The sequence below is a fragment of the Halyomorpha halys genome, unplaced genomic scaffold, assembly GCF_000696795.3.
Source record: "Halyomorpha halys isolate HHAL.00 unplaced genomic scaffold, Hhal_1.1 Scaffold912.1, whole genome shotgun sequence".
Taxonomy (NCBI): domain Eukaryota; kingdom Metazoa; phylum Arthropoda; class Insecta; order Hemiptera; family Pentatomidae; genus Halyomorpha; species Halyomorpha halys.
In genome coordinates, this window is record NW_027110766.1 from 245,118 (window position 1) to 272,464 (window position 27,347).

Here is a 27,347-nt window from a genome sequence, read left to right on the forward strand (position 1 = left end):
ATATAATATAAACCCTTTTCTTAGCAACCAGATCGTAAAAACAAAATTAATTTATTATTACTATCTTTATTTTTGTTATAATAAACAATATTTGAAAAAAAATTGGTATCGCTTCATTTCTTCAGATTTTTAAAATTCATTTTTATATCTTTAAAATGGAAAGCCAGTGACGCTGTTGAGAGAAAAGCATCGGGATCTTCGGGAAAGAGTCCTGCTCTTTCCTCCACAAGACGGGGGTAAAGCTCAGTTGATTGTTTTAAAGATATTATTTTACATTAAGTTTAAATTTTTGTTGTACTTTTTTTCTCTTCTATTTCTTATTTTACTATCATTTAATTTATTCATTTGTAAATATGGTGTTAATGAGCTATATGGTCCAGATTACCACATAGGGTACATCTATAAATCTATGACAGAATGTAATATTACTCAATAAAAATCAAAATAAAAAATAGATGTCAGTTTAGAGGTGATATTCATATAAAATAGTAAAAAGAAAATTATATTTGAATAAACTGTAATTCATTTTAATTTATTCATTTGAAATTCATTATATATTTTTTTAAATGTTGATTATGCATTATTTTAATTTTAGAAGAACAATTAAGTGGATATTGGACAAATGCACCGAAACGTCGGTCGAATGTTAAATTAAAAAAATGTAAAAGAGAAAAACAAAAAACCAATATAGTGCTAGAACAATATGTTTTTTAATTAAAGCAAAACTGTAAAATTCAATAAATAATAGCATATACTATCTTACTAAAGGTGGCTTATTAATCTATGTAGTAATTTCTGACAAAAAAAAAAACCTTAAATTTCATAGATATTTCACTCATTCGTGAATTCTCAAAGTCAGCAATTAGTATTGGAATTTTCGTTTCATTGAATAAGATTCTGTTCAACAAATTATAAATTCAAGTCAGTATTTCAAATGTATATTGTGATTCATTAATCACTGAAGTATACACTTTTTCCATTTACAGTTTCCCAACTGTACTCTGAGGACAGTTGTAGGAGAACTATGAATAAAAAGATTCAAAGAAACTGCAGAGATGAATGAATTGCAAGGACCGAGTAAAATGCTGATGATGGTTTATAATTGGATAAAGGGAATTTTACTGACAATTAGTCGAGAAGTCTAACACTCGGGACAAATTTCAAAATGGATAATATGAGGTCGGAAACATTTCTAATTCATGAATAAAGTATCTATGGAGTTTTAAAGATATTTCCCCCAGAGATTGCTACAGTGACGAAATCTGTAAACTTTGTCTTGTTTCTAAATCTTAACTGGATTCTAGAGATCTTTATTAACATCAACTTTTAGTTCAATATTCATTTTTAAACAAGAGTTTCTTGTCACCTGTTGTATAAGAATTCAAGACACCGTTGTTTGGTCATTAATCGATTTTTAAGATGTTCAGCAGATGCGAATATCCAACCAAGTATAGGTTTTACCTATCTCCCTGTGACAGAAAAAAGGTTAAATTAGCAAACACTTAGTGTATAATTTTTTTTTTTTTAAAGTAATATTATAAAATGTCGTCTTTTTTCGATGCAGATGAAGCATTAAAAAAACCACAGGGAGTATTTAAAAAATCATAGGATTTTCCCAAACCAGGATTAAAGAGAAGGAATCCCTAATTGGACACGATTTCTTTCCTCACCTCAATTAAAAATATTTTTCTTAGGTGCATAAATTGAACCCAAACCACCTGAGAATAAACTCAAGGAACTGAGGAAGACAATGCGCAATTGACGAAAACAAGAAAGAAACATTGAACAAACTATACTAAACTGACATAAACAACTCTTCCAATTTGAAAATTCATACTTATGAGGTTTTGATAGAAAGCCGAAGATATATTATCCATCATTTTCGCATTTAGCTGCGTGTTTTTCAAAAAAGCGCTGTAAAACTTGAACCCATGAAATTTACAAGGAAACATATCTTGGACTAATTTACGTGAAATTTCGTTAAAACCACTAATTTTCTTTTTCACGCAGCTCTTATTTATACCTCCCTATAATGAATAAAAACATTTAAAAACCTTTAAAAAAAATAAGTAGGGATATCTGTAACTAGACCAATGTCTCCGGTTTCGTTAGCTGCAATACTTCCGATTATATCAAAGATAATGTCATCATCATTCCAAAATCTTTGGATAAATATGTAAGATTTAAATAAATTTAAATTTTAGCAATTTCTCTTTTCTGATGAGGGTGGATACATTGAGGTATTACGTTAAAAAAGAAAAGAAAAGAAACATATACCTGTGACACTGACCATTGAGAGGCAAGGGGATGACAGACAGTAAGGCGAAAGTTGTATCTGGAACAGAGTCGGTCGATGCCGTTCGAGGTCGTTGTGCAGTCCAAGGCCTTTGCTGTACCGCACGAACCTTCATTACTGGATCTATTTACTGTCTATCTTTAATATAAGCTTGATCAATATGTATATCGGCTTAAGTGGATTCTCACACCTTTCAGTAAATGCAAATATTTTTTTCTAATGGTTTCTAAAAACTATCGTTTTATTACACTTTTATGAGGTTTGAAGTGTGTAAAAAGTAGGCTGCATGAAATCAGATGGAACTGGAGGTCATAAAAGCTCTTTTCAAGGATCAGATCAGATCGACTAATCACCAAAATGTGCCGACTCACTCAATCAGCTGTATGAATTCATAGATTCTTTATTTTTTTTTCCTAACTTTCTGATAACTCCTGAGTAAAAAAGAGATATTTGAATAAATACATGTCCAGAATGCCCGTCCCAAGTTGTCACGCTTTAGAACTATCCCACACACCATAATATCGGGCATAAATAATAATAATAACTTAATGAATTCAAGATATCATGAAATGTGAACCTCATCACAGAAGTGGACAATGAGTAAAAAAAGCAGATTTCAACAATTTTATACATGGACAGAGCTTCTACCCACACTGTAGTAGTAGATTTGAGCAAAAATGAAGATGAATTGGGACCTGACTCAGTACGAACTGATGAGGGCCTGAGATTCTGGCCGAAACGTAGGCACTAATACTTAAAAAATAATTTAAAACTAATAATTAAAAAATAGCACTTAAAAAATAAGTTTAAGTTATTTGTGTTCTTCACTGACCGTACCCCAAACTTTTCTGGTCATATATGATTCACGATTAACTATTAACTTATCATTACATACCTATTTGTTTAGGTGCACTGTGAAGTTTTCATTATGACTAAATAATTTTAAATGAATTTTCAAAGTTTTTGTGGAAATTTTAAAGTCTAACATTCATTGACCTAATTTTTAAAATAATTTAAATATTATCGTACCTAAAAGACGTAGGTGTACATCTATATTATACTGAATACCATGTATTATTGATTTTATTGTGTACTGCAAAAAAAAAAAAACTAATAAAAAAATGCTAGGTATGATGCATAATACTTAAAATAACCGAAAATATAAACAAATGTGAAAGAATGAAGCTATAGAAATATTTAATAGGAGGATTGTGTATATAGTGAAAAAGGGGCGTCCAATTCCTCTAGATCTGGAATTTTTAAAAACTAAGAAAAGGCTACAGAAAAAGTTCTACTTGTGTTGAAAATAAAATAAAAAATAAACTTCCAAATCATTTCCCATAAAATCAATGACGAAGCAATTGATAGCAATAAAAAAATTGAACAACAACAGGTGTATATTTCTTATGATTGAAGAGCTCGAAAAGGGAAAAATCCTAGTCACAGGCTGCTAGTGTGTTTCAACTTACTTCCTGGTAACTATAATCGGTAGAAAACAACTCAAAGGTTCCTGAAATATATTCATATAACCTATTTGTTAGTAAAACATCATGTACATTACATCACATATGACATTCACGTGACCTGATATTTTATAGGTTACAATCGATTATTTATTATAAGCAGTGACGTTATAAACTATTTGTATGTACTTTTTCTAATAACTTGAAAAATATACATCTTCCGAAACATTATAACAGCTCATTCGAAAGGTATTTAAATTCTCTAAAAGACAAAACCGAAAATCATCTAATCAGCCCAGTATTTAGTGCAAGTTCCCACCGAAACCTGTTAAGTTTTACCTAAACTTCTTTATAAAGCTGAAGAGGTTATTTATTTAGACACACTAGTTTCACGAACTAATGTCCAATTTGAAAAGTTTTTCTCTAAATTTTAATTTTTTTTTTTAATTTCTTTCTTTTTATCAGAAGATTTAGTTTCAATTTTATTATTTATTATTTTTAAATTAAATTATAACATAATTTCTTGTTATTTTGTGTATGTTTGAAGGATGTCACACTATTAGTTCATTATAAGGATATAAATATGACACATATTTATTAAAACTAAGATATTGTATAAATCGTAAAAGAATGAAAATATAATTAATAAATGGTAAAATTATTAAAGGAAAAGATTTTTTCCTAACATAAAACGAGATAATTGCAGCAGTATTTGTACAACTAACACAGGTTGAATTGTTAGGAAAGATCCAGTAATTTTGCCTTTTCACACCAGAACATATTGTCACCTAGCCACTCGATTGGTTCCTGGTGCGGAACCGAATCCACTGTGTGTGGCCATGATTTTCCTTTCATGTCTTTGGAGATTGCTATAAGATTGTGCTTTTGTGAAAATAATATCTCTATTATGTCTGTGTTCATATCTGTGTTCTTGCCCCTTTCCAATTTCAGAGGCTAACCTCGTGTATAATAATAGAAATCAATTGATTTTATATTAATAAATGCTTAGTGATTCCCGTGGTTCTGTATCGATTACCTAATTATTTTAATAACCGTTTTTATTTTAGTGCAGTGTAGTAAAGGTTGATATTATATTTCAAAATTGCTAAAACTGAGATAATAAAACACCAATCAGTGCTCATCAGTAATAAAAATAAAATAGGAAACTAGAAGATCAAACTAATCCCTCCCTCTGATCTAGACAATTTATCTTATAATATTCATGATTGTCCTTATATGAATTAGAAGGAGGTAGTCAGGATTGCGGCCAAGATAACAAAAAATATATTCATTAATGTATGAGTATTTATTAATCAGTAGTTATGCATCGGTGTTGGGCTCGAGACGTCCTGATGAAGGCTTGAGATTCTGGCCGAAAGGTTGGCAATAATAAATAAGTTTTACTTATTTGTGTTCTTCACTGACTACACCACCAGCAATCTTCTCCTTATAAATAGGCATTAGATATGAAGTTCAAATATAACAAACTGTCCACTATTACCGATATATTGGTTACAGTAAACACTGCTTATAAACTTTGAGGGTCGTCTGAACTTCGTTATAACCGATATACGTAGTATTTTTTGTAGAAAAATACTTCTAAATATAAATATTTTTTTCAATTTCAACCCTTTTCAAAATCTACATTGTAAAAAAACCATAAAAATTTTATTGGAGTTTTACCAATGGGTAGATCCTCCGCAAGACTGTATCAAGCCATTGTAATAGAACTCAGGTCACATTTACAAGATATAATTATTATTTATTACAATTGTGAATTTCAATAAATGAAACAATAAGCTCAATACACATTGTCATGACAACGATAAGAGCCACTTTACCTATGCACCTTTTGATTATAAGATTACTGCTCCGATCCTAAGGGATGTCTGATTCTTTGTAGCCTTGTCTCCCATGATAAAAGCCTATCCGACTCAAAACTTAGTTTTCTATCTGAAAGGTAGTTCCTAAAATTAGTGAGTTCAAATTAATCCAATCTAGAGATTTATATATTTGTAAAGAGTGAAATGGTTTGTTAAAAACCCATAATTCATTTTTTTTCTCACATTCCAATTATCTCTTCACCCGAATCCCACTTCCGTAACCCGAGACCAAAGGCGCCTAGATCCACCCCTTGGATAACCCCTCGATGTAGTCTAGGATTCCACCCTCGCACGCAGCTGATAGGAAGAGGTTCCTGTCCAGATGGGTGACACCTGGCATCATACGGATCCTCAAAGCACGTGCCATTGAAGGAAGAAACACTTAGTGAGGAGAGATCTATAGATTGTACCCGGGGAAGGTATAAAGAAGGACTATCTGTACCTTATGTGAAATAAGCAAAAAAATATGCTTAAAGTGGTTATTTGAGCTGACTATAAAGTTTATTAACAGCTCGATAGAAATAAAAGTTATTAAACAAATCACTTGAATGGGAGACCAAATACATCTGATGAACTTGAACGCCAACTATTAAATTGCTTATATCAAATACTTCTGCCATGTACTTGTATCAACTACTATGTACTACCATTTCTGAAACTGGAACGAACTGAATCCCATACAGTAATATTTCTATATACAAATAAAATGTACAATAAAATTAATCCGAATCTAAATTAAAAAATATTCTTTGCTGTCAAAAATAACTATAGTCGCAATAAATAATATAGTGAGACTAAGTAACATAATTTCTTTCGACTTCTGATCAACTGTTCAAAGTTTGAAAATACACTGAACTACATTAGTTTGAAATACCTTTTTTTTCTATATTTTTCTTAAAAAGAGAAAAAAACATCTCCCATTATAATAATGTGATCATGCCAGTATCTCAGATTAGCGGCAGAGTTCCACGTAGCGGTACACTACGTAAAAGTAAGACGTCTGATTTGATTACACTACTTGCATCAACTTCACTCTAATCTGAGATGTGAATAAATTCTAAAGGGTTTTAAAGGTAATTCTCAAATATAAGGCAACTGCTAATAATTTTATTAAATAATTCTTACTTAAATAAATAAATTGTATTTAATAATTTTTAACCAGGAAAAAGATCTGCAAGTACTGAGGTAAGTTCTTAGCTTTTAAGACCTTTATATAGTCTTTTCTACAATGTGCACCAAAGTTCAAAAGCGTTATTTGTCTAATTGTTCTTTTAACTGTTTCGTTCGATAAAAAAAATTAATATTTTTTTTCTAAGCAACATAACTTCGAATTCAAGAAACTTAAAAAGGTTCCATGTATAAATGGCTTACCACGTAAATCCGAAGCGACTTACAATGAGAGTAGGTCTCCCTGTACTGCAATCTTTTCTTTTTCAATTTTAAGCAAAATATGTTTTTTTTTAATGAATTAGTTGGATACTCCCAGGAATGTTTAAAAAAATAAAAGCGTATCAAACAGCAATATAAGATAGCCTTGTTGGATAAATGATTAAAGATAAAAAGCATTTAGAGCTAATGGTTTTTTTGTGTTTCAGTATTGAGTTGATCCTCTACAACGACCATCCTAATCAATCATCATTGATTTAGTAACTATTAGGTATGTTTTATGTTAGTTTATATATCATTTAATTTTCTAACAAATATCATTATGTTTGTAATTTGAATATTTATTTAGTGGATATTCACTATTTCATGTACCTACATAAGACTTACTATGTTTCTGTAATAAATTAGCAAAAGGATAAGAAAAAACATCAAACATCAATAATAGCAAAAGAAAAATTCAATTTTTTTATTTCTTAAGCTTCGCAACTTTGAATTTAAGCAATGTAGAACGTTTCCAGGTGTTACTTGGTTAGCAAGTGAACTTCAAAACTATTTAAAACGGAGCAATGTAAAATGGAGACTGCCAGTACTTTACTACTGTAATTTTTCAGTAAGAAACAATAACTTTTTTTTTTTTATTTTAATGAATTAGCTGGAAACTCGCAGGATCATTTAAAGAAATAATAGAGTATCAAACACCATTATCAGATATCTTTTTTGGAGAAATAATATAACATAAAAAACATTAATAATTAATAGTTTTCCATTATCGATTTTCCAATGCAACGTATGTTGATACTGTAAATAATTACGGGCGTTAACGAAAAGCTGACGAAGCACATCAAGTACGAATCAATGATTTTTTTTATAATTAGTAATTGATTATATGCTAAGTTAACAAATATATAATCAAAATGTGCTTTTAGAAATTGTCCTGGTCCGGTTTAAATATTTGTTTGTTTTATAGAGAATCAAATTACATTTTAAATGAATGTCTACAATTTTTCTGAAGATATATAGTTTTCGAGTTACCTGAAATGTATATATTGATAACATTTTTTTTTTACTGTTAATTACATCAATTTTTGCTGTAATTGAGGATCAATCAATAAAACAACTACATTGAAGCGACGTTTTGCGACTTTATTTTTCATGCCCTACAGTAAAAGAAAAATCAGTTTTTTTAAAAATGAGTTTCATAAATTCGTATTACGTACTTACATGTGGCGTATTTGACAAAAAAAAACTCACAAAAGGAGATCACCCAACCCGATTTGGCAACCGTCTAATGTCACCTTTGAAGCATTTATTTAAAACGGGCAGAGGAGAGACTTAAGTTACTTAAATCAAGCAGCATTGAAATTGTATCTAAAATTAAAAAATGGCGTACAATTTAACCACTGCAATTTGAATGAATAAATTTGCGATGAGGTAACTGTGTATGAAGGTAAAGCCTTTAAATCTTTTTAGAAAATTAGAAGCGATTCAAAGACAATTAGTAAGTCAAACCCATAACCGTGACTCGAATAATACTAATTACAGTGACTAAGTAACTCAGTAGTGGATACGAATTTTTGTAGGTCATATAGTAGCTAAAGTAAAAGAATAAATAAGCTAGAAGATAAATTGAAATAAAAAAAAAATAAACTACGTAAAACTAACTCAATTGACAATGACTTTTTTTTTAATTGCCTTCTTCAAATAAAAAATTAACCTCCAATTAAAGAAACTTTTAAATAGCTATAAACCGTTTTTTTTATGTTTCAGTATTCAGTTGATGCTCAATAACGGATATCCTATTCAGTCTCCATTTTGGATAGTCAGTTATTATTAGGTATGTTTGTTAATTTTTTTTTTAATCTCATTTAACATAAGGATAAGAAAATTGATCAAATATCAATTCTTTTTAATGTTGAACCAATTTCATTTATTTTAAAAATAAACTTGTGGGTTGAGTCTATTAATTTAGTACTTGATTAATACTTAATTTAATTAATTAATTTCGGCTGAATATTGAGGTTGATAGTCAACTCATGCGCGATAAATAAATCCTTATAAAATAAAGAATACCTATATGTTATCTGTCAATTTAAAGTTTCAACGAAAAGAAGATTCCATTACCATCCTTAAGCAAGAAGTTTATAGATTTTAATGGTATAGAGCACATATAAATACAAATATTGTTAACTACTAATAATGATAAGTAATAAGCTTTTTATTTTTCAACAGGTTTCTGACATCACTCCCGGATGTAGAATATTCCTTAATACAAAGCGGTTTTTGAAAACAACTGTTTATAATTCAGCGCTTAGAATAAATTATATTGTTTAAATAATGTTAGCTACTATGTAAGCACAGAAAATATAAATACTTTGACACAAAGTATAATATAACCACTTTTGAAAATCTTAATTATGTTTGTTTAGTATACAGGGTTAAATTTTGTAAAGAGATCACTAATTGAAGGATACTAAAGCGAGTTTTAAATACGTTTCAACTGTTCAAACACACTCGTACAAAATGGCGGCCACATATCAGAACCGGTCCTAGTCCCCTTCACATTCCCAGCATTCGCTCTCCGACCTCTTTGGACGGTAGTTTAAGTAGTGGTTATACTGTCAGTGTATGTGTTCTGTGAACTTCACTTGGAGTGTATGATTTATTAATTAATTTTTGTTTTAACTTCGGAATATCCAATGAATGATCAGTTATTTTAGGCACCAGTTGTCATTGTGCTTTGATTATTCTTTAGTAAACTACAATCTTAATTTTGACTGGAACATTTTGTTTATTTTTTCTAATACCGAAGTATTACATAATAATGCTGAGTAGGTTTATCTTTTAAAAAATGATAAACGAGAATCATGTGTATGTGTAGTGAAGGGCTAGTGATCGACTACTTATTTTCTTGAGGATTTTAAATCATGTCTGTTTCAACTTTAGAATCCAGTACTCCAGGTCCCACTGATAGTCAGTATGGAGGACTTGGTTTTACTCATGGATTCATAGCTTCATTAGCTGTAATAGTGGTATCAGAAATTGGAGATAAAACATTCTTCATTGCAGCTATAATGTCGATGAAACACTCTCGCCTCCTAGTCTTTACAGGTGCAATATCGGCTCTTGCACTAATGACAGTCATATCAGTCGTCTTTGGTTACACTGCAAATATTATTCCAAGGATATACATTACTTACATATCAACATTATTATTTGTCATATTTGGACTGAAAATGTTAAGAGAAGGATATCAAATGGCACCGAATCAGGGAATGGAAGAGCTTGAAGAAGTTCAGTCAGATTTGCATAAACGAGAGGAAGAATTGGAAAAAGATATAACAATTCAAGATGCTGAAAGTGGTGCCAGAAAAAGAGTGAGAGCATATGTTATAATTTTCAAAATTATGTTTCAAGCCTTTGCTCTCACTTTCTTTGCCGAACTGGGAGACCGATCTCAGATTTCAACCATAATCCTTGCAGCAAGAGAAGATGTATTTGGTGTTATACTGGGAGGAATTGTTGGACACTCATTGTGCACTGGACTAGCTGTAATTGGAGGAAGGTTCATAGCTCAGAAAATATCAGTAAGGACTGTAACTATAGCAGGAGGAATTGTTTTCCTTCTATTTGCATTTTCTGCAATCTTTTTAGATTTAACAAATAGTTGATTATACATATTTTGTTTGACTGGAATGAGCCACAACCATCCTTTATGTTATGCCTAGAAGTATTTATATAATTTCTCATAAAATATCAAAGTAAATATTTATGATTTTCTAATGTTGCAATACATTGTAATTGCAACCCTTGAAATTTTTATCTAATGACAGAAAACTTACTTTCATTTGTATGCACGCTATCTTTATGATCGACTTATATACTATCAACATCACAATCCATTTTTTTATGCATTTAGTTAACTTTATCTATTTAGTTTATCTATTTAGTTTCATATTGGAATTTCATTCCAAACTGAGAATACCTGATTCTTATTCCATTAATTTTTAATTATAATCTGGAGTAGAATTATAAGGAACATATGGAAAATGAAACATTTGGATCTGAACTAACTGTGATGGAAACATTATGTGACAAATGTTAGTGATCCATATATTTTTTCATGTTTTTAGGAAATCTTAAATATAGTTACATTATTGTGAAAATCACCTAGATATTAAAGGTGATTGCCGACTTATTTTAATATGAGATGGGACTCTACTCTGCTAAAACAGATGTATTGAAATAAATTATTATAATTTCAAAGCTACTTATTGTAATATTTTATTCTTAAACAACAGTATTCTTGTTCTTCAATTATCTAAATTATTGGAAAATATTAGGAAAGTTAAGGTAAACATAAAAAAAAAAAAAATAATTGTATATATAAATGAATCTATTCTATAAAAATGTATGTATAACATTTTCCCCATAGTCTTTAGGTAACAGACAATAAGTTTAATTTTTGGTAGCTATTACCGATTTAACGGAGGGCGAATTTCCTGCAAAAAAAAAGTATTACTATTATATATGTATCTGTCTTGGTATATACAATTAATAAAATAGAACTGAGGCACTCGGTGGTAAAACATGATAAGGAAAAAAAAAACTTTTTAATATGTTCTTTAATTATCAACAACTTCAGTTCTCAGTAAATGGCAGTTATTATGTTTTACTGAAGGCCTCAGTTTATAAAACTAAAGAGAATTTATGTCTATCAAATCTGTTAAAAAGAAGATAATAATTAGAAATTTTTGATTTTTATTTATTATAAATATAAATTATTTTATTTATATGCAATATACATACACAATTATCACAGTTATATATAGAATATCTTTGTGTTAATGTTATTTTTTTTTTGTGACAATTTTTCTGAACTTGATATTATTGAAGAACTTATTTGTATTTAATTGCACTACTTTTTCTATCATAATGAAAGAATTGTTTTCTAAACAAATTTTTTTATGAAAAAATAAATTATTTTTTGAACCAATTCATGTTTTACTGAACCTCAGAACTTTTTTTTAATGGTATTAAAAATTATTGAGTTTGTTAAATGTAATAATTTTTTACTAAGAGCAGAAAATTGGTTTCCAATTACTGTTGTAATTATTGACTCCTTTTTTTTTTCCTAACTATTTTTTATCAAAAAAAATAGTTAGGAAAAAAATTTAAAAAGATGTTTACTTAATATTTCTAATTTATTTAATTATATGTATTTAATAATAAAAAATTAATATCACTAAAAGAAGTAAACAGCTACAATAATGTTGTTTATAATAAATATACATTTAAAAAGAGTTTTATATATCGAAAAGAGTCTAGATGCGGTAATCATAAAACTCTATAACTACAAAAAATATCTAATTGAAGATAAAATCAATTAAAGGTATAGCAATAAACTAAATAAATGTTTCTAAAACCAAAACTGATGGTAGAAGCTAGACAAAAAAAAAATATTAATTCACAATTGATCCAAGGTAATGAAGAAGTATGTAATGAACAAATATGCTTTTGTTGCTTATGAAAAAGCATGAAGATGAAGTATGAAGATTTATGGTCATGTCATTGAAAGAAAGTATCATGACTGTAGATTTATTGATATGATTCTTTAGTATTACCAAAAGCAAGCAAATGGTATTTTAAAATATAAATACCAACTAGTTTAAACATTTTATAGAGTTGTAACAATAATACCATTAAAACATTGTATTGACACAGTGTAAGTAATAAAAATTACTTTTATTTTGTAAGCTACATTTTTTTTTGATACATTTAATGGATTTGCGTGGCATCTAAAAATATTAATGGATTGCACCTTTAAATCATCAAAAAGATAAGAGTGAAGTAGGATAGGGTTTTGTTAATATGAAACCAAATGCTTTTAGAACTATTCAGATTTGATAATGCCGGTAATGGTTTTTTTTGCCTTTAAAATCAATATTAATATGAGATATAAGTACATGTCGTTGTATGTGTATTGGTCTACCTATTAGATTTATGACAGAAGTATATAATATAGTTGAAAAATTTATAATTAGAAGTTAACAACTTTTAATTCTGAACTTATAATATCATAATATAAGATATTTGAAGAGGTGCAAAATTTTATTTTCTGCTAAAAAGAATTTTCTTAAATGTCTAATATTTGTTAATAAACTTTGAGTCAGACAAAGAAGGGCAATATAAATTTATCATTTTATTTAGTTTTTTATCAATCTTTTGTTTTATTTTTTTATTGACTTTTATATTTTTTCATAACTCACAATATTATTTTCATTGGTATTATAAATTTGTTTAATTATTAAAACTATTCGCGTTTAAGCCTTAAACATAAGGATTATGTAGAAAATTGTAGGTCCAAAATTTCACACAAATTTACTAAATGAACATAATCATCTTTATATGAAATGTTTTTGTTTCAATTTTAAAAATTAGCGTTTTAATGATAATGTTAATTTCTCTTTATTTATTATGTTCACAATGTTATGTTGGAGAAATAAATCAGAGCAAAACGGAATCTTGAATGTTGACAATTGGTCATTAGAAAGATCTCTTCAACTGTAATAGGAATCAAATGAATTTGAAATATTCAATAGGAATGAAATATAATAAGGACAATAAATTTTTTTTGTCTAAAAAAGATAACTATATAGTTATTTTCATACTATTGTATATATAGCAATAATAAGCCTGTATTTATTTTTCAATTAGAAAATTATTTATGGACTGCTTTATTTTGATTACTTGAACAGCTTACAGGCAGTGATGGGAATGAATGTTAATATTGATGTTTCCTGTCTAATTTTATTTTCTAATTAGAAAAAAATTGAAATGGTCAAGAATTGTTTAATTTAGGGATAATAATTATAAAAACCATAAACAATAACATTCTTTTGTTTCATTTATTGAATTAGATTTGCACTTGTGTAATACAACACACAGTAAGAACATATATTACATCATCTGAATTAGTGTTGAATATAATGTAATTGTAATCACACTTAACTATAATTATTATTTGTGTTAATATTGGTTCAATGTAATATTGATTGTGTTTTTATGAGTTCAACTAGTAATAGCAAATTTGGACCATTATTACAATGGTATTAATTCATTAAGTAGTTGAAATTACTAATCAAAATTGTAATTTCATTTTCACAATTTAAAATTATAAAAATGAGAAAGTAATTGTAATTACTTTTTACCAAACTCTGATCTGAATTAGTTATTAGAATGTCTATTTGTTAAAGATCCAAAATCAATCCTTTTAGTTTGAAGAGTCTTGTACAGATAGAGGAAAATGATCTGCTGCATTATCGAGTTTCCTTCCCTCGATTTTAGGTAATGTGTTCGTGAAAAAACTTGGCTGAACCCTATTCAACCACCTAAAGAAATCTTGACCAAAAGCTATTCGCTTCGATATAATACGTCATTATTTTTGTTTGTTGTATGTGGAAGGCGAAAAGTCAGGCAGGCCAAATCGATTATTGACTTCGAGGTCAAAGAAACGGCTACAAATAAAAACTTTTTTTAGCTTCCAACTTTCATATTTTATTAAATATTGTAGGTACTTTTGAGAAAATGAAATTATACTGTTTTATATATATGTGTAATGCTGGATTTGCAAATTTTCCACTTGCCGCTAAAACGAGACTTGTACAAATGTTTTGTAAACAAAGGTAGTTTCCACACGCTTGCATGTTATTTTGACTTTAGTCGACTATTACATTAGATTTACAATATAGAAATGAACACAATAAAGAAAGGTAAAATTAAAGGAGACGAATATATCAGCTAAATATGTGATATATGATAAAAATTCATAGAAATGGTATTTATATATCTTATTAATTCTTTGTTCTTGAATTTTTTCAAAAACATAGTAATTAAATTGTCTAGATATATAATGTCTTTATACATTCATATTTGAGCTTTGTTAAATCAAAAATACACTACTAAAGGTAATTAACAACGTTTGAAACAATGGATGTACACCGATTTGATAAAATTTTAAACTATACTATCTTAAACTAAAGTTAATTAATGAATCCGAAGGTTGAAGAAATTCTTTAATTAATTGAAACACAGAAACGTCTTGAGGTACCCTAACATATATATTAGTAAACGAGGAGGTTTGAAATTAAGGGATACAAATGGCAATTTAAGATCAATTTTTCTTTGATGTCTACTTTTGTGTGAAACAAATTTATACTTCAGTATTAAAAAAATCTTATTAAACTACTAATAATTATTGACAATCTGAAATTTTTATTCAAGCATAAATTTGGTTTATGCACATGTTGATCGCATAGAAATTCTTATTTGAAATTTTATCGCTTTACCCTGTTCATAATAATCTTTAAAAAATAAATAAAATGGCCGTCCTATTTATGAAGATTTTTTTATCATTTTCTGAACACCTAACTTGGCAAAATTCGAAATGCAAGTCCACACTGAAACTTTGACATTGGTTCGCATGCAAAAATAATTAGGCAAGATTCATTTCATGTTAACGCGGTTTTGAACCTTTCCATCTCAAATTTTCTTGAAATTTTGTACAGGTGCTGTGTAAGTGTCTTTGCCTTTCTTAGCTTCTGCTGGAAAGACAAATCACTTTATTGTATCAATGGATTATGTAGAGAAGACGGATACTTTTCTATTGTCTATGTGTTTAATTGTCGAATGGATCCAACTTTTTTAATTTTTTAAATAAACACATTTATCATCATTATATAGGTATTCCGTCATTTTAAAGATTTACCATAAGGTTTCCGCCGCAAAAAAAAAAATTGGTTGGGAATTACTACTTTATTTCAACCTTTAATCTTTCCATCTCTAGTAAATATGACGGACTCTTATTCTAACAGTATTCCGTAGGAACTGTGGTCAACATTCTGCTCCAAGCACCTGATTTATACTTGATATCAGATATTCATTTCAAGACACGTGTAGGTCTGTTAAACTAATGTAAAGATGATCCATAGGATCGATTACAATAATACACTCTTTGTGGGAAAATTATAACGTATCAATAGGTGACGTGGACAAACGAAATGTAAACTGGATTATGTAAATGTCACATCTTACAAGTTAAAAATTATTGCCCTATGTAGTCATGTAATTTTAACAAGGATTTAAGTGGCATTTATCTTCATCATCTAGCATACTATTTATCTTAAATGGCATTTATCTTTATCATCTAGCATACTATATATCTTAAGTGGCATTTATCTTCATCATCTAGCATACTATTTATACTTCATCCACCCGATTCTGTGTTTTATTGTTTGCTCTTATAAAGAAGTAAGAAACGTAATGTTAAATAGCATTTCCAACTGAATTACCCAAAATGAGAAACTATGATGAATATACGCACACATAAGTTAATATAAAAGGTCAATTGATTCAATGCCTTTACTAAAAATAATTGTTTTCAAATATTATTCTTTAATATCTAATATCATTTTAAAAGGATAATTTCATTTTCTGACAATATTGAAAGATAATTGTACCATTTTCCTCACAATAAGAAACTATTATAAAATCTAGGTTAGTTTTATAAATACGGATCACTCCCCGTGAAGCCTATTGAGTATGCAGTGAGAAGAAATAGCGAAAACCTTGATCATTATTTAAGGCATGAAAACATATATTTTTAATTTACAGATAGAAATTAAATATTTAAAAAATGGTTTTCAAAGTTTATGGTACTTTAATGTCATTCGATGACGTTTCATTTAAATAAGGATATAAAAAATAAGTTATCTTTTTAATTTCAGTATTTTTATTGCAAATGTATTACTAAATTTCAATGCATTATAATGTACCATTCATTTTTATTAATATTCAGGTATTAGCAATTTTTAGTTTTAAAAACATCTAAAACAAGTTCAAATATATTGATTTTAAACCAAATATTGTATTAATATAATTTTAGATTTATGAAAAAATTAAATTAAAGTCTTATAAAGGGAAGAATGTTATATCGACATAACAGGCAGTTGTTTCCTATAGTAACGAATTCACTGGAGCAAGTAGACACACCTGCTTGCTTAGTGGCCCATCAATTCCACCTTCTGTCTTTTTTTAACTTTATTGTATGATAAGTTGAAATTGGCAATATAAGACATAATCAGTTGACAACCTGTGAATGTTGAAATTTAAAAAAAATCTTTTATGATTAAAATTAATTATTTACTATACCAATAAATAAGAAACAATAAACTTTTTCGGAACAATTATAGTGGACCTGGAAAAAAATGGCGAGTGTTGTTAAAAAAAACGTTGTAGACAAACCGAAGACGAATGGATTTTTTTTCGGTTTTTGGATTGTATAATCTTAGAACATAAAACTTCAAAGTCTTTGAGGAAGGACAGGTAGATTTTTTTTCTTAGTTGGTTACAAGGGTTCATTATTGAATATAATAAGGGACCTAAAAAGATGTATTTTAAGTCTTATACAATGTATCCTTGGTAATAATAGCCCGACTTTTATTGATTTTTGGTTTAATTGATGATGACTGCATCCATGATGGCCAATTTGGTACACAGGCATAGGGGATCAAACCCTTCGAAAAATAATCGGACCTATAATATAATTGGTGATATGTAATATATATTAAGGCTTTGGGATAGTAATTATAAAACTCTTTATATTTTTCCTCTGTATACATGGCCAAGATATTGACGTATGAAACCTACAATCAGCCACTATTTTGAAACATATGACAGACGGGGTAATAACGAATTCCGAGGATCCTGATGGAGTGTCCTGTGACTTTGATACCAACAATTTACCCACTAATCTCCAAGAATAGCTGTGTACGGAAGGATTTATTTACTTGAATTTTATTGTCTGCGTATCTTGAAACAAAAAAATCTCATATATTGACGGAGGGTTAATTTCTGTTCTATCAATCACAAAAGTCCAATATTCAAAATAAATTACCAAAATTAAGTGTTATGTATTGACCTCTCCTTTTCAATATTATATATACCAGAGTGAGAAAATACCAGAAAATTAGAAATAATTCATCTACTAAATAATAGTAGATATCATTAAAATACCAAAACATAAATAAAAAACTTGTCGTTTATAAACGAGGCTTTCGGAATGGTAGAGGTGCTCAGAGGAAAACCAAAGAATAAGAATAAAATCAAGGCCATCTGTTTCAAGACGAATAAATTAATACTTTTCCTCATAACTAGAACAAAACGAGGAATTCCTTGGGTCTGTACAAAAGATAATACTCGTTCCATAATAGTTGTTAAGATATTAATATATACAATTATTTGTCAATAAACAGTTTTTTTTATATTACCATAAATCTGCGTAAACAAACATGATCACACAGATATCAGATGATTATTGCAAATTCACAGCTGAGCGAACCCAAAGCAGTTGTACCAACAGTTGCAGTTGCAACAGCCTTGACAAATCCCTCCATAAAGTTTCGATTCGGCAGTTTCACGCTTTCGCAAAATATCTTTTAATCCATCATTTCGCGGCATAAGAAAAATTAAAACCGAAAGCGAAATTAAAACATATTTAGGGTTGCGATTCTTAAGATTTCTCTCATAGAAGTCTTTTCGTCTAATTGTACATAGGAAAAGAAAACGATAAGTTAGCTGAGCTTTCCCCTCGCTAGGCTCTGTCCATTCAACTTGCGAAAGTTTGTGAATTTATCGAAGATTCGAGTCGTTTCCATATCGTCCACATTAACTTTTTTGTTTGGCCGTTCAAAGCAAAATTTTATTGCAATTGGTGAAAATTTCACAAATGATAAACACGGTTTTTTAAAAAATGATTTCAAAATAAAAGCCATGAAAGCCAAAGTCAATTACTTTACTATTAAAGTTTTAATAAGCTAGCACGATACTTGCATCATGTTCTCAAGGAAAAGTCTCAAATAAATAAATTTACCTAATAATCAAAGTTAGGAAAGATAATCTGACTTTGGATGAACTTTGACAGAACATAAAATTTGCGATAGTTATAAATATTCTTTTTGGAAGTTTCTAAAATAACTGCTTATCATTTTGATCTTGCAAGACAACAAACTTTACCCAGGCTTCACTAAATCCTGGACAATACAAGATCTGTTTCAAAATTCAAATAAACATCGCAAAGTTTCTGCATATCACTGCTTGGCTTAAATAATGGTACATCTGATAATTTAAAGAAGAGTTTTGATTATCGTTTTTAATTGGACATATTCCAAGGATAGCTGCAGTGACTTGGGTCACTTTCTCCACTGGGGTCGCACGATAGTCCATCCCAAACAATTAGGTGGTCACAAAGTAACGATGCCGGATTTTTACGATACAATATATGAATAAAGCTTTTTTGTCAAATGTACCATTACTTCAGCAAATCAGTTCTGCCATTCAGTTTACACAATTTTATTGCTCATTCAACAGATTAATACAGTTCATTAAATAGGAGAGAGATGTCATCTCCTAAATAAGTCGTTACATCATTCACTGTTCCTTAAATCATCTTTACTGAACATTCTACGATTGGCAAGTATCCATAAATATTGTAACTCTTAAACCTAATTTGGAGTACGGATGTAATGAAGTAACTAAAATACTCCCTACAGATATGAACAGTTGACACCATAGTCGTGTACAGCATTGAAGTGAGTGTGATAGATAATCAGGCTGGAAGGTAGTAAACTGAATAAATTAATTCACTAATAAAACTGATGATAATGATTGTTTTAGAAGAAGTAGGAATTATAGGAGAAAGATTTTGCCTGAAGAAGTAAAAACTATGAATATAATGTGGTGAAGAGGAGAGTGAAGCAGCACTACTCACCCGAAGGTTTAGAAAAAAATGGACTGAGTCGACTAAATTACTTGTTAAACTACTCGACTAAACTATGCAATTCAGGTATATTTATCTACATTATTTAATTGCTAGCCTAGTACGCATATAGCTTAATAATTTTGTTTATTTATTTGTCATTATGCCCTTATGTACACTAAATAGAGTAGAAGAAGTGGTATATCTTAAAGTCTACTTATATTTATAACTGTATAATTAAATTTAGGATTTACTACATGTGTCACCTAGCAGGCCGAACAAACATGGACACCACCATGAGGTTGATAATGAAAGAATAAATATTACTATTTTTGTTTTAAAATACAAACACTAATTAATAATAATGTTAGACTCTTTTTGTCAAGATTAAAACCCTAATTATTTCGTTTTAAATTATTAAAGCATTGTCTATTGTAACTGATTAAACCATTTTTTAACATATTGTTTCACTCAGAACTTAAATTATACCGTATATTTTTTGTTGAATTCTGATAAATTTAAAAGTGAATATTTTTTGGATTTTCTCGTTATATCCTTACTGTTTTTTGTTTTTTTTATTTATGCAAAAAGCCTAGAAAAATTTCATCATCTTCATAAATCAGAACGTTTCCAGATTAAAAATAAGCAGTGCAAATTTTACCATTTACTTTCCAGCTGTAAATTAAGAACCTGTGGGTACTATTAACAAACTATTAAATCCAGATCTTATCTGATAGCTATCTGGAATATGTGTTCATATTACGAAATAGGAAAAAAATAAAATAAGAAAAACAGATTTAAATGGTCCAGTCAAAAAACGATAAAAAAAAAAAAGAAAGAAGGCCAACGGTACATGTTTCCCAAATGGGATGCCAACAGGACTTGTATACCAGCTTTCCGCTTTAATTTATTTATTTTACTAAAAAACATTCATTATTATTCTTATTCATTTGGTGATATATTCTGAATAAAAATCGCTCTTCCAGTGGTTCAAAAAAGGTTCAGCAGAACAGTAGGTACAACTTCTTGCATATTTCGATATCCACATTGCTGGACTGTACGTTTAAGCTGTATGTTTATTTTTATTTTGGACAAATAACACAAACTGTTTGCACAAACGTTGTTCTAGAAGCAGTACTTCCTTATAACCTACCGAACTCCCGAACCTTAATGGGCTGTAAAGGTACAGGGTTGTCGAAGTTAACAGGAGCTTGGTAAACGCAAAGAGGCCCAACACTCCAGCGTTTTAAGAACAATGCAATAAAAGCGTGGTACAATAACTGTAACGTTAATAACGGGTATCACTAATTAAATATAACCTAATTGGGTAGTTCGCGTAACGGATCGTCAACAGTTGTTCGGCTGGTTGTTGGTAGGGAGCTCACAAGAGATCCCTACCAACAACCAGCCGACATGATCATGGTCCATTTCCATCAGCATCTGAGCATCGATACACCTATAATAATCACACTTCCTTAGAATTTAGCTCTAATTAGCGGATTACAGATGTTTGTCAGTTTTTTCTAAATATAAGATTATTGGTAACTACAACATTATCCTTGAAATTAATGAAACGATTAATGAAAAAAAAATTAATGAAAATAAGAAGAAAAATCGATACAAAATTACTTCGTGCGAAAAAACTGTAATAGATTTTTAAGAAAAATATTTATCATTTGATATTAATTAATAAGAAATATCTACTTTATTGTATCATGATGATTATAGAAACAGACCCGTTATAAAGAAAAAAAAATTGGAAGCAAAGAACTATTTCTATATTTTTGCGAAGGCAAACCCTCTCTATCTTCAATGCAGTAATTTGTTGATAAGATAGTCTATTTCTACTGAAAACATCATTTTGTAAATGCTACGTATTATGTAACCCGAAAGAATGCAAGAAGAAAAGGTGCTAAATTGCTTTGCAGGGACCAAAGTTCTTTTTTTTTTTAATTACATATGATTATCTATAATACGTCGAAAAATCATCTAGAATATGTACTACATTTTTCTTCTAAAAACTAAAAAAAAATTTCCTAAATACTGAAATATAGGTAGAATCTCCAATCGACTTCTGTTGTTTTAATATCAACGAAGGAGACTTCGAATATTTCGTTATCTGAAAAGAGAAATAGCCAATCAACTGTCTACGATATGTTCCAATAGGGTAGAGGCAACTAAGCAATAAATAAGTTATATTAATGATGAATAGTTTATCAACATATTCATTCTGCCTTATTTCTCCTAGCTTAGGAAAAGATAAGATAAGATTTATTTTTTAAATGGCCACAGAAGGACAGAACTATTGTAGCATCAGCAGTTTTCTTTATAATCGACCAGAGAGCGCAAATATAATCCCACGAGTATTTTTCAAGCCGAAGAAGGAAAATCTTCCGGTATAGTCACGACTTCCAAGAGGGAACTCCGATCCGGGTCACCCCTCCTTCCGCCTCACCTGAAGCTATACAAACCTTATCTATGAGGAAGCCCCTCTTCTCATGCTTGTTCTATTTAGAACAGCGGAGGTAGTCGGTCGATAATACCCCAAGACCATAGATCATCCGCTATGGTTCAATGTTTTCCATAGATTGTCATCATTGTGAGCGGTCGAGGGGATTATTAATCATGAGTCGACCAAGTCCGGGAATTGTGATAGTTTGTTACTATCGACGATTTTATAAAATGTCTCAACACAAAACTAATGGACTTTCTAGATATAAAATTAATTACAAAATACTTTTCGAAATAACCATCAGTTTTATAAAATTCATTTATTAATATCATTTATTATTTATATCACCTGTCAATTATAAAGTCTTAAAAAGAAATTTCGTGGACTTAATTAATATAAATATGTATAAGTAAATATAATAAGAGACAATACATAAAGTTGTATTCGTTAATATATTATAGATAATATATGTTGTATAACATAATTTCGTCCTTTAATCGACCCACCATTCGTCCTTTCCTCTTCTTAATGTGATCGATTTACGACGTCAAGTTACAACCCTCAAGGAGATCATAAAATCAAATAAAAGACGATCTCAACACCAAATAATCCTCCTATTATTGCCACTGCAACAAATTCCATTTTTTTTCGTACTCCCCTGACGAAATAAGTTATTGAATACATAAATATAGGAGTTATGTGTATATCTGGAAAATTCCATAATTCGAGCCAGGCTTATCTGAGCTTTAAAATGTTTAAAATGAAGTAAATTGTAATTAGCTCCATATACTTTTTTTATAGTAAATTTAAATAAATTTCCAAAGCTTGCTCTTTCTCTACTCGCTACTTATAAATCATTTTAAAATTAGTAAACTTTATAATGTTACGTATCTCAAACACTTTATATGGCTTTAGTATAGATAAATAAATTTATGTAAATATAATATAATTATTGCAACGTTTTCCCCGAGCTTTTCACCATATTATTTTTCTATTTTTTCTATCATTATATATAATTTTCAAATCTAAATGATAAATTTTGAGCTCAGTATCAACGAACTATATCTAGAATAGAGAAAATTGGCATTACATGGTTACATTATATGGCAGATGTAAGTCGTTAAGTACTTTTTATGAATTGACCCAATTTTGTCGTAGTACCGAATCCAAATAGTATATTAACAAGTATTGCTATCTTAATCTTATTGAGTTTTAACGTGCATCCTTTTGGCAACGTCAAAAACACAACTAAATGTATGTAGAATTGTCACTTGAAGTGTACAAATATAGGCAATCAACCACTACTGTTGTATGAATTAGGTGGAAACAGTAGAGAAAGTGATCAATAATGAAGAAATGTATATATATTTACATTTAATATATATATATATTGGAACACAACTAAACAAATCATCGATGGTCGACTTCGCAGACATAAGTAGCAATTTAAAATCTCTAAACAAAACAATTTAGTAACTATAAAATGTAAATGATATACAAAAAATCAAAGCGAAATAAGAAATGCAGGATATGGTTAAATTTTGCAAAAAATTACAAAATTTGCACTAAATATTTGTGAAGTTAACCATATTTATATTTTTGAAACAATTGTTATTGTGGAGATATAATTATTTAAATGGACCTGAAGGGGAATGGAACCCAAAGTGCTAGGTAGAGGAGGTAATATATATATATTTACAATAAAGGAGGTAGGAAAATTAAAAACTTAAAAAAAACTGCCATCTTCCGTAAGGAAACAATGTTAAGAATTAACTATTACAATGAAGTTGTATCTGTGACAAAAAAAAATAAGATCATTCAACAGACTTTTTTAAAAAATATTTTGTGCAATACTTGGTATCATACATACAATTAGGAATCTGAGAGTTTGAATGGAAAGGAATATCAATCATTTATCAAAGCATCATTCTAATAAGGTCTGCTAAAAGTGTACGATAACAAGATTTTTATCATTTAAATATTTTTTTTAATATTCAATTAGGGTTTCAAACCATAAACATTAAATCAGTCAAAATGAAGAAACATTTTCTGGTCTTCCAGACTCTTCAGCGGAGAACGGTCGCCAAAGTTAGTTGAATGCTAAATACATCATTAGATAATATCAGCGAAAAAGTGATTGACTCAGCTTGGCAGGCCAATTACTCCCCACTTAATTATCTCACTTCAAGATAAAGTCTCTTTAATGAAAAGATCATTTAACGTCAATTATACGAATGTATTCCCCGTCGGAAGGTCTCGTCTGACGACATAGGTACGCAGTAGAGTAACTGCTATTGTGAAAACAACGATTATAGTTAACCGAGTAACTGGAACCGCCTTGACCCAGTGGGGGTGTGCAAGATCGTTCAGTTTAGTTGTAACAGCTTTGACTAAAGGTGATAAGGTAGTTAGGCTCAGTAACTGCTTTGATACGAGACTTTAATATAACAAGAGTTTTATTTTATTATTACTATTATTTGTTTTTAGCTTGTTATTAGTTACAAATAAAGAATGAAGTATTTTTTTTTTCTGAAAATGGATTTATAATCTGAAAATTATATGATTGCAGACTAGATTTATAATTACCTGAATATTTTCAAGAGACACCCGTCAATTAAAGATCATTAAGGCCCACTTCCATGCGACAAATCCCGGTCATGCAACTAATATCAAAGCAGTGGGAATGTACGACAGTGCTTATATACACGCTGTTAATGAACCTAGCATCGCTAGCATTTCAACTAGGCGAGTGAATGATAAAAAATGATGATTAAATACAACAAAAAACAACTGTCATCATAGACATGAAATATCTGTTTAGTAGATGATTACTTTCCATCACTATCTCTGTCACGCTAAAACATCTGCTTCATATTGTGTTTTTGAAATAATATTATTCGATAGGTTTTTTATATATATTGAAACATCGATATTAAAACTAGAATATTAAAAAAATATCAATAACAAATGTTCAGAAAAACTTTTCATACTGAAAATAAGTTGGAGAATGGGCATCGAATAAGATATTATATAGATAGAAGATATTGTAATAACGATATTAAATATTGTAATCTTGATATCCGATAATTTATTATCTGTATAAGATACTGTATTATTGACATAAAATATTAAAATATCTATGTAAGATATGGTAATAGAGATTCTAGATATTGTAATATCGATTATAGATATTGTAATATCTATAATCGATATTTTAATTCATTTAAAATTTGTTGAGGTTAATGACTTCCATTTTGAATGAAATATTTATTAATTATTCATAACATTGTACTACGTTTCGGGACCACTGTCCCATATTCATGCACTTTAAAGCCTACAACAATAATAAAAATATCAAAACACCAATCAATGTATAATGTTATGAATAATTAATAAATATTTCATTCAAAATGGAAGTCATTAACCTCAAAATATTTTAAATGAATTGACTCACCAGACTTCCTATAGAGATAATCCAGATTAATATTTTAATATTAACTTTTGATTTCTGATTTAAGTATTTTGTTTTTCTTACAGAGTTTTCGCTCTTCTACAATAAGAGAATCGGACTGAAAGCTGACATTACAATGTTCAGTCCAAAAGTATTAGTAGGAATTGCATTATTATTTTTTTTTCCCTCTCCATTTTTATTTCACAGCTTAAATGCCTAAAGAAGAGTATTTAATACAGCTTTTAGCAATAAAAACAATATAAGTTGAAATACACGCAATTCGTAATCAAATTTCTAGAAATGAACAAACTAAGGAAACAACTAGTCACACTTTTATCATACAGCAAAAACAAAACATTAGTACCTTTTCGAAGTATACAAACATTGCTGTTGTCGTGGTTAAATAATCCAATAAAAATAAGAAATGATCGGTACAGTTACCCAAATTAATATATCTATCCTTGAAAGGTCGAAAATAATTCCTACCGTGCTACACGGTATAAGGGTACTTTTTCTATTGGGAATAAAACCGTTATCAGCTACCCGGAGTACCGCTCTAACACAGCCTGATAAAAAAACCCATATATTTTTGTTTTTCTATAATTAAGAAATTATAGCTTATAGTCTTGAGTAGAGTTGGCTAAGTCACGTTCAGAGCACTGATTAAACAATTCAAAGACAGTAAACCTACAATTATATAGCTCTTTGGACTGGTTTATTCAATTACTAATACCATCTTGATCTTGCAGTAGTTATACTATCATATAACAAGTATAACTTGCGTAAGGGAGGATGTAAATTTGGCCATCTGATATATCTAAGGATATGAAGTCATTTTTAGAATCTAAAAGCTATCTTTCATGATATAACATTGAAACTGTAAAAAATAAAATTTATTTATTTCTTTACAAACCTATATTGTAGTACCTTGCTTTGTTATATACGGCTATTATTATTAATTTTATTTTACTGTTTTTATAAGAAAATTTAAATTAAATTCCGAACAGTGAATATACTCTCAGCTCATGGCTGATTTGAAACTCGAAATCTAATACAGATCGTGTTGGAATGACGTGCTGGCATTCGAGGAATGAACAATACAGTACAGATGGTCGCAGTGACAGTGCATACCTTACTGTGCTTGACAGCAGTTTGTAACAGTGAATGCAAGAACTGTTAACACAAGATAGTATTTGGCGATTATTTATCTTCAGAATTAGTCTTAAAATGAAAATTACTATAATGAAGGGATGGGGGATAAGGTATTTGAAAATAATATTCAATATGAAGTATTAAAGATAAAAAAAAATTTTTCATTAAGTTCGTATATGCTCATCATTTTTTATGGATTGTGTGAGAGAACAAAAAGAAAAATTACAAAATTATTTCGTTTGGAGCGGCAGTAGAATTGTAAGGTCTTCAAAACTGTCAAAATTATAATTTATTGGTACCTTAGTAAATCTAAGTCTAATCACCTACAAATTTTCAATCCTCTACCTCAATTCGAAGGGGCTGTAGAGAGGGAAAAACTTTTAAAAAAAAATAGCAGAGTTGAGAAAACAAGTGAGATACGTAAGAGGTAATTCTTTAACATTAACTGAATTT

General features: G+C 29.2%; 2 protein-coding genes and 1 long non-coding RNA gene across 3 annotated transcripts in view; 1 reads left to right on the top strand and 2 right to left on the bottom strand.

Annotated features, from left to right (window-relative positions):
• The window catches only part of LOC106687074 (bicaudal D-related protein homolog), a 254,517-nt gene that overhangs the window by 92,413 nt on the left and 134,757 nt on the right, over positions 1-27,347 (bottom strand). The gene's annotated exons all lie outside the window — the stretch shown is intronic.
• The window catches only part of LOC136796131 (uncharacterized), a 107,883-nt gene that overhangs the window by 52,327 nt on the left and 28,209 nt on the right, over positions 1-27,347 (bottom strand). The window lies entirely within an intron of this gene.
• On the top strand, positions 7,239-12,021 carry LOC106687075 (putative divalent cation/proton antiporter TMEM165). Its single transcript, XM_024359293.2, has 3 exons — positions 7,239-7,299; positions 8,796-8,862; positions 9,258-12,021. Exon 3 carries the CDS (start codon positions 9,953-9,955, stop codon positions 10,694-10,696), a length of 744 nt encoding a protein of 247 aa, XP_024215061.1. The 5' UTR covers positions 7,239-7,299; positions 8,796-8,862; positions 9,258-9,952; the 3' UTR covers positions 10,697-12,021.